The 9,270-nt window shown below is 42.1% G+C and overlaps 1 protein-coding gene across 1 annotated transcript; it reads right to left on the bottom strand.

The window, feature by feature from the left end:
- Positions 1-635: 635 nt before the first annotated feature.
- Positions 636-6,340, bottom strand: LOC103638924 (probable serine/threonine-protein kinase cdc7). Its single transcript, XM_008661715.4, has 15 exons — positions 5,632-6,340; positions 5,453-5,526; positions 4,053-4,955; positions 3,830-3,896; positions 3,680-3,742; positions 3,523-3,586; positions 3,340-3,433; positions 3,166-3,249; positions 2,984-3,073; positions 2,858-2,885; positions 1,761-2,246; positions 1,602-1,663; positions 1,410-1,519; positions 1,235-1,322; positions 636-1,145 (listed from the first exon to the last, which is right to left on the bottom strand). The coding sequence occupies exons 1-15, from the start codon at positions 6,311-6,313 to the stop codon at positions 846-848; spliced, it is 3,195 nt and encodes a 1,064-aa protein (XP_008659937.3). The 5' UTR covers positions 6,314-6,340; the 3' UTR covers positions 636-845.
- Positions 6,341-9,270: the final 2,930 nt, after the last annotated feature.

The following is a 9,270-nucleotide window of genomic DNA, read 5'->3' as shown; positions in this document are numbered from 1 at the left end:
ATCTAAAGTTGTACTATCTGGATATTACTCATATCCGTCTCAAATATAAAAATACTCGAATCTGTATCCGAAAAAACAGATTTTACACTATATGTATCTACCCGAGGGTATACCTAATCTGTTTTCACCCCTATGCGTAGATGATTGCATGATTCAGGGAACATCAAAAGTCAAAGGTACCATGTACTATATATAGGGTTTATTTTGCAAAACAGTGTAGAAGCCATTTTACCAAATGTTTTTTATATTTGTATTTTCCAAAAAAAAACAGTTTGGATAGATAAGCCAGAGCCAAAGCTATTTTTTTAAAGCCAAAGGTCTACCAAAAGAGGCCTAAGTTACAGAGTAGAAGTATATTTCGTTGATATATAAAATCATTTCTAATACTTCAATACATGACTCTGAAATAGATTTATATTTAAGCTGTGCCTCCTTGCTGCACCTCCGACGCTAGTGCAAGGATGAAGGCCGCCTGTGGAGCTGTCGCCTAAAAGGCAGCGAGATTAGCACCGATAGGAACTGGTGTCAGATCTTTGATGTTCCCTGACACGGCCCTCTAATGTTCCAAGTTTAGGGCCTTCCTGGCAAACTTTGTACTCTACACATGCCTTATTTGTACCTCTTTGACACTGTCCTACGTAATATATCAGGTGGGGACTCTTCGTCCCTCCCGTTGCATGACAAAAATAATATATCTTGGTTCCGACCAACGGTTTAGTACGTATTTAGTACAAGTGTTTACTTACATCAAGACGGGAACACGATTTGGCTATTGTCATGTCTGTAATAAACTAGATGATCACAATCAGCTTTCTGGTGTCAATAAGTATGTACGGTGGAACGACCTATGACTGTCTTGCTCCAAGTGTTGTGTCCTGGTGAGACGATGAACATGCTGCATCAGAACCAGCTGACCTCCTCAGCATCCTGAGCTTCCTGAAGTTATCGCGGCATGGAGCAAAGAACTCGTGCATGAGCGCGTCCTCTGATGAGAGCCTGCACCTGGGGTTGACGGCCAAACACTTCTCCACAAGATTGAAAAAGGAGTCAGGTATCATCTCGAGTAAATCTGGCCTGCGTGTGTTGGCTGCACACCATTCCCTTAGATCCACCGAGCACAAAGGAAATTTGACGTCAAAGAGATCCTGAAAACAAAGAGGAATGTTTTAGGGATCATTCAGCAAGCTATTTGAAGGATGCCGAAACTTGGAGTGAGAACTGAGAATTAGCATACTGATGGGTACGAAGATTCGCAGTTGTGCAACTTCGCTACTTCCCATAGTTCTTCACTTCCTTTCAGCTTCGCTATTTCCTTGATGTTCCTTTTATCGGACAAATGCAACATTTTAGTAACATTCTTCAGTGAGGAACTGAGGACACACAACACTGTAATTTACAAGTCAACTTACTGTTCAGGATCTCCACCAAAAGGTGTTCTGCCAATTATCAAGTACAAGAGCGTCACCCCAGCCGACCAGACATCAACTTTACAGCCCTGGTGGAAGGACCTAAGGAGAACCTATACCAAAAAAAAACATCACTTCAGTATATGTATCCTCGAGGATGGAATACTCTTCGCACAGCAGAAATCATAATCAAACCTCTGGAGCTCGGAAACCTTTAGTTCCAACACATGGACCTTCTCTTCGATGTTTTCCATGTCCTGTACTGCCAATTAGTTAGATCATCTAATAACTAAGAATGTCCAACTGACTAGCAACTAGCAGTGAAGTGGAATAGACAGTTACTGGGAAATTCACCTTTGTTGTTGAACATGCCAGCACCAGCAACAGCACTGCCACCAGAACGCAGGGGCATTGGCGTCAGTATAAAGAGCTTTCGATCCACACTACCAAAAGGAGCAGCGACCCTCTTCCTTTGGGAAACAGGAGTAGGCATAGTACTTTTGTTTGGACTTTGCATGGTCTCATGTAAGAAGTTCATTAGTTCTTTTCGCCCTTTGTAAGGCATTGGCTGCTTTAACCTATCTAATGATGTTTTAGTGCTCGTAGGATCCTTGGCAGATGTTATACCAGATACATCTGCAGTTTGGTTACCATGCCTACTTTTACTGTCGACCATAGGTGCACGTGCACTATCCACTGGGCTTCTACTAGATCTTTTCCTCTTCAAAGGAAGAGGCTGCTTTGAGTCAGCAACTGGTTCTTTGACATGAACTACTGGGGAAATAGTTGATAGGGATTGAGATGTGGTATCCTTCCCACTTGAAGTTGCATCAGATTTACCTAATCAAATAAACAAAAGGTTCATTGGCATCAATCAGGCACAGGACACAAGAATATATATGCAGTAATTTGAAATTTCAAAATCAATAAGTATTTCCTAGCATTCTATTGAGTAATATAACTTCCCCAGTCAGATAGTGACCATTAACTACATATACATTGTTGAAAATTTTCAATATCTCTGATCTAGTATACCAAGGAGCAAAAAAGTAGCATGGAACCAAACTTTCCATGCCACTTGTCACTCAGATATTATGTGTAGCATGTAGGTGTTCAAGCTAATGAAACGCATCACCCTATCAGGATCATCACTATGACAATGCTTTATTCAACAAAAAGTTTAATCTCATCCAATGGATCCATCTCTGGGACTGAAGTATTGATTATATTTGAATTCAATATTTCAGTCCAATGCTCTTTCATGTCAACATGATGACAAATGTTGCATATTTATTGTTTTTCTAGGATTGAATAACAACATGGGAAATATTATGTACTGTGCTGAGCATGGAACCAAAAACTGGGACAATAAGGTATTCTGACAGAAAACAATGAGAAGAAATTCAATAACAAACACCAATTCGTTATTCAAATTTAGGAAGTGAACTTACAGTTTTTCAAGAATTTTTGGTGAAGATCCTGCATGTGAGGTCAGGAAAGAACACAATGTCAGAATTTCAGACTCACTTAGCATCAAATAGAGGACTTTAAGTAGGAAGAAAAGTGCGGGCACTAACATTTGCCAGGTTAAAGTCAATAAGATACCCCTTCTTCAGTTTGCGACAGAAAAGGAAGTTTCCAGGTTTGACATCTCTATGCACTACCCCCTGAAGACAGGAATACCAGTTATCAGATACCCAGGATTACCAGTAAGCAACAGAAATCAAAAGTTGACTAGGTAGCATGCAGTTATACAAACCTGTTTATGTAAGCTTGCAAGAGCTCTGAAAAGACAGTGTCCATACCACTGCAGCTCAAGCAAGGTTATGTCTTTTTTCAAAATCTGGGATATAAAGAAATACATTAAAAAAGGATGGATAAATGGGTGCTTAATAGAACAGCTTCAGAGGAAGTAGATTAGAAAACACTAAACCTCTGGTCTGTCATGCTCAACATGTTCTAGAACAAAACAGTCTAGATCACCACTTTTCAAAGAGCATTCATATTTAATCACACAATTTTTGCCTCTGCACAGGAGATCATGGCAATTGCATTAAGGTTACTATGGATAACAAGAACTCGTAAAGTTTTAGGGAGAGGGCCAGGTAATAATTACCCAAAACGCTCCAGTATCTTTAGTTCATTATTAACATGATGTGAATGAGCATTTGGGTGAGGACCTGTTAGCATAAACATAGTTATTTTCTTCCTCACAAAATCCTAATAAAAAAGGAGAAATGACTACATGAAAACTGGTGGTTTGCTGTTCATACATTTTATAGCGAATGTTTTTCCATCTTTTGTCCTCTGAGCCCTATAAACAGTCCCATAACCTCCTGAAATAATAAACATCACCACTTGGTCAGCATTTAAAAAGGAAAACCCTAAATGATAGTTTTGAAATAAATAGATAGGATTCTTACCAGACCCTTCCTCCTCTTCTATGACAAAACCCTTGAAAGCAGGAAGTGGTTTTGGTGCTACATGACCCTGAAAACAATGGTAGCAGAATGAGTGAAGGACAACAGATTACATAAAAAGACCAACAGATAAAATCTTGTAAATAAGGCTGGGATAGATACATGACATCAGTGATGCATACAAAAAGTTACTAATCACGAAGTCACCATATGTACTCAAACTAACCTTTTGAGTCTTTGCTGTGTTGTCCTTATCTTCTTTTGGCTGTTCATTTTTCTTGCACTTCTCTTTCTGCTTCACAGTCAACTTATCCCGCCCATTCTTAGATACATTGACCTCCGCCTTGTTCAAGGACTGCTCTCCATGATTTAGATATCTGATATCTCTATTTTCAGGAACAATATTCAGGTGCTTCATGTTCATGCCATCTTGCCTTGTAGTTTCTTGTGGTAATGTTTCAGATTGAACATTTATCATCATTTGAGGTGCTATAGATCCAACTTTGTTAACCACAGAAGGCTGGAACAAAATTTGTGCTGTCTTATCAGTGCAAACTTCTGCATATGCACTAGCACGAAGTGGATTTTTTTTCTGAACACAACTTGGGGCATTCTGATGATGCCCATCATTTAGGCAATTGTATTGTAGAGCATCTGCTTGGTTGAGAATCATATCAAATGCTTCAATACTAGTAGCCGTTTTCATATTATGATCTATCGGACTGCCAGGACTTTTGCAAACAGGATTTAGATATTCATCAGCCCCATTTTTGCATTCTCCAACTAAAACATCATGACTGGCCATGGGAAGGGCACACTCTTTTTGTAGATCATCACTATCCTCTACTCTATTGTTAAGTAAGGAAACTGTTTCAGATTCACTAATCTTGTTGCTTCTACCATCAACTTCCATATTGATGTTTCTCAATTTCTCAGCATCCAGTGGAGGAAGATTGACAGAACAAGGGCAATCTGAAAAACCTGTTGGCACCAGTGCTAAAGACATGTTCCCAATAGCCAAGTCATCGTCACCTCTAAGAGGCTGGTCAAGTTTGTGCTGAAGATCACCGAGAAATGTGCCGAGACTGGGAAGCCTATCCTGCAACTTTTGCATAACCTCCAAATGTACCTGAGTCGGATATGACAAAACATGTTAGATGTGAACAACAAACTTATATGGATGTGAAAACACTGCAGAAAAATTTTATCATCATTATCCTTGTTAAAATGTGTGTCCCAATTAGTATTTGAGCATTACAACTATGAATTTCAACTCAACTAGTGTCAACCAAAAACAAGAAAGAAAATGATGCCTTGAAGATTGAGAGGCCCAAAATTCACTTCAAGCTATCTCCCATGTCATTTACTCTACTGATGTACCACACCACTCCGAAATTGTGACAGGCCTACTAATAAAAACCAGTAAGCACTATGGAACTATTATTTTGCGCAGATGGCCTATAAAGGGAAACAAAAATGAAATGATTTCAAATGCCCAATCAAACTAACTACAAGCAAATGAAAGCAGATAAGACTAGATTGAAAATTTGTTGGCAATTTGGATATTCGAGATATTTGATTTAGAACATGAAAGAACAGGCATACAACTGGGAAGAGACATCATACCTCTCCAGTAGCAGCCGTAGTACAGGTCTGCGCAACCAGCTGCCACGACTGGTGCTCCGTTTGTTCCACCAAATCTGCAGAAATGCTCCCGAAATGAGCTCAGAGAAACGGATAGCCCTCGAGAACTATCATACATACAGCACGAAAGAGTGAATCTCATTTCTAAGAAATTAAACTACCTGCGGCCGATGCCAGTAGTCGGCGCCTCTTCGCGCTGAAGCACCTTGCATCCGACCCTTGCCGCTTACGCTCATACCTAATGGACACCTTTCCCGACCACCGCCTCACCTCCGAAGGCCACAGGCTCACCTTAGGCCCCGGGATATCCCACCCCATGAACCTCAGAAACGCCAGGATAGCCGTCTCGGAGGGCGTCACGACGCCGTCGTCAGAGATCCATAGTGGTGACCTAGGTAAGCAACACATCTGCTTGACGACGCGCGTCGAGATGGAGGGCGCTGCGACGGTAGCGGCGGCGGTGAGTTCCGAGGCGGCGGCGGGACGGCCGAGGCGGATGAGCACGGTGAGAAGGTGCCAGGCCAGCTCCATGTCCGCTGAGGACCCCCCGCCGGAGTCCATAGTAGAGGGCGAGGAGCGTGGATCTGATTGGCGAGGCATGGAATTGAGGCGGAGGCCGGCGAGGCGGCGAGGTTTTGGCCTGGAGCTGTGTTCTTCTCTCGCTTGCTTCTTCTGTTCCACAAGAGGGGAATATGCTTTTGCGATTTGGTCCTTAGAGTTATTGAGTTTTGTGGATCGGAGGGCAATGGGAGGCGGGAAAATTTGTTCGCGAGTGAAGTTTTTTGGAGCGGCGGATGCCTGCGCGGTGTGAAGACGCGCCCGTTTCCCGCCCGAGCTTTCCATCTCGGGCTCGTAATTGCAACGTCCCACACGGCAAGTGTACACACCACTGCAGCAGCGGAACGATATCGGGGTGTTTTACACATGGGGCCCACACACGGCTCTGAATGGCTACCTTGCTATTTCAAATCTGTGCGTCGGTATTGCACAGAGTAGCATACATACACCATACGGTACAGCACTGCGTAACACATGACTCCAGTTACAAGATTAGTACAATCGTGCATAAGTAGATCTGGATCGAAGGGCGACAAGAGCACCGTGTCCTTCGTAGATTCAGACTTAAGAACAATGAGTTATGCATTTTTTTTTTTGGGGGGGGGGGGGGGGGGGGGGTGCAAACGCTCCAGCCAGTGCTCCCCTGCCTCCACACAGCTAATGAAAACCAGTAATGACAGTTGTACTGAACAATCAGAGCTCATCTGCAGGTTCTCAAAGAGGATATCGTTCTAATAAAATCAACAGCTGTAAGCTACTGAACAAACGACCAAAATTTTGCTCAACCAAAGAACGGCAATGCCCACTGCTATCTGGTTGTTCTCCGACTTCTGCGGCGACATTCAAAGCAGTCCGAGCATGGATAGTAGGCCTTCACTCCATTTTTATGACCTATTTGTAATTTGGTTGGTGAAATCTTAAGTTCCTCTATCAGAATCTGACGCAGATTTTCGTTTTCCTCCTGCAGTTCCTCAATAACCTTTTGGTGCTTCAGTACCTGGAAGTGCAAGAAATGCAGAACCGGTTAGTAGGCTTGCATTTTGGTAGGAAGACAATCAATTGTGAGCTATTCTTCACAGAAATACAATATGACCAAAAAGAATAACCAATCACCAAGTAGTTCTCTACTGTCTCCCTACATGTAGTGAGAACTTTTAGTAGCTAAAGGAATTGAGGCAGAACATTTTATGCTAAACTTGGGATGAATGAGTAAAACACGTCTAACACAAGAATAATGAATGGAATTGCCAAGCAAACATTATAAGTGTGACTGAACTCACCAACTGAAGTACACTATCCATTCCATGCAAATTTCCAGGCTGTAAAATGAGTAAAGAGAGAATCGTTCATTCTACTTGAGCAGCAAAAGTCATAGCTGAAGCTACAATGGGACAAATAATACATTTAAGAATGTTTTCGTGCGTACGGCATCTCTGAAGTCCACCTTTGTATCATTCTGGAACAGTGGATCCTGTAGAAAATTGGCAATGACCTTTTTGGTTCGACTTACAGTCAATGCTTCCGGCTGAGTAGATTGCACTTTTGACATTTCATAACTTGAAGTTTGGTTCAAATTACTTTCTGCATCCTTAGCCTCTAGATCCATCGACATGCTGTTGTGAGTTTGTTCATTGCTAGACAAAGAATGAACCATAGGATTTGACGAAGACGGCGTCTCAGGGGTATCTTTTAGCTTTGATGTCCATTTAGACATAATTTCCTAGGGGGGAAACTAATACTATCAATGTTAATGCACTGAAAAATGAAAGAGAGAAAATTTGGGGCAAACTACAGTTCATATTTGTACCCCAACAGATGACTGAATTCCATGAAGCACCCGTGGCTTTAATGCAATTCCTGAAAGTTGAATAAATACTTATTAGTTTTGCTTCATCTGACAGGAAATAACTTCACAGCTTGGTGCAGGAAAAGGTAAGTGGTAAAAACCAGCTGAACACATTGCAGCAGTGGAAGAAATGACCATACACAACTTATGGAAAGCTAGCTGCAAGAAATGAAAAGGAGGCCTCCTCCATTATCATGAAAAGGTATTGGAGTAACTTCTTTGTTGTAAATGTTCAAAGGATAGATGAACTAACTACACACATGAATGAGCAGAATCACAACTGAGGCACAGAAAATGAACCAAAGGACCATTATGTAAGAACAATTAGTTTTAAATGAGGAGGAGTAGATGAGAAGGCCACATGCCAGCATGTATACACTGTTGCTCACACTTGACAGGGAAACAAGTAAAAGAAACTGAACTAGAGACAACGCACCATAATTGAAGATGAGTGGTGATAGTTCTTATAAGAACATGGACAAACATATTTACAAAGTTAAATAATTGAAATAACTGCAACATATACCTATTCCAAAACCATGGCCTATACCAACTCCACAGCCAATCCCTGCTTCGATGTTCTTTAATCCAGCCGTCCTTAGCTAAAGCACAAACACAGAGATATATCACAATCATATAAAGACCAACTAGAGGATCAGATTAACATTGTGCATTCGTGGGCACGGAAAAGTTCTACTCTAATCATACCGCGGAATTGACATGCCTTGTGACACCAGAAAAAGCATCTGTTGCTCCCCTTGTAGCACTCATAACTTGCTGAAGCCCAGGTATCATACCTGGCCATCAGTACAGAAGCTAACCTCTTAGACAAGAAGTTGATCATGAAACTAATTCATTGCCCTAAGACAATTTAGCAAGCTCACGACTGCATTTGACATGCAGGTACCAAAGTTACAAGCACGAATCATACACATGGTTATATATTTCCAAACGCAGTAATCTCCATCTCAAAATATATAGCTTTGCTCGATTAATTTACACACAGCACGAACTGTTCGACGGAATACCACAGTCAGTGAGGAGACAGCCCCCACTTCGACAGTCAACTGTTCCACGAAATCCAAACCCAAAGAACACGCCACCTACCTATGACTGATAAACTGATTCGACTTCTCTGAACCCATCTCAGTCACCTAAACGAGAATAAGGTACTCCAGAACCCGTTACCTAGGTAGATGGGTCGTCCGACGCCGATGCCGACGCCGCATCCTACGCCGAAACCTGTGAATACCTGCAGCACCTTCACGCTGAAGGGATTCTCCATCCGGAACGCAGGCGGCGGAAGCCTTTGCTCCCGGGGGCTCGACAACGAGCGACGGACGCCGGCGACAGGAGGCCGGAGGAGGGGAGGTCACGGATCACTACTTGTTTAATC

Source organism: Zea mays, chromosome 9, assembly GCF_902167145.1.
Source record: "Zea mays cultivar B73 chromosome 9, Zm-B73-REFERENCE-NAM-5.0, whole genome shotgun sequence".
NCBI classification, from domain to species: Eukaryota; Viridiplantae; Streptophyta; class Magnoliopsida; order Poales; family Poaceae; genus Zea; species Zea mays.
This window is presented reverse-complemented; position numbering and strand designations above follow the sequence as displayed.

Excerpts from the sequence above, each read along its gene's own strand:
- LOC103638924 (XM_008661715.4), bottom strand. The coding sequence starts at position 6,313 with ATGGAAAGCTCGGGCGGGAAACGGGCGCGTCTTCACACCGCGCAGGCA. Across the intron at positions 2,886-2,983 it reads TTGACTTTAACCTGGCAAAT|GATCTTCACCAAAAATTCTT; the intron begins GTTAGTGCCCGC and ends CCTCACATGCAG. Across the intron at positions 1,323-1,409 it reads TTTGGTGGAGATCCTGAACA|GAACATCAAGGAAATAGCGA; the intron begins GTAAGTTGACTT and ends GTCCGATAAAAG.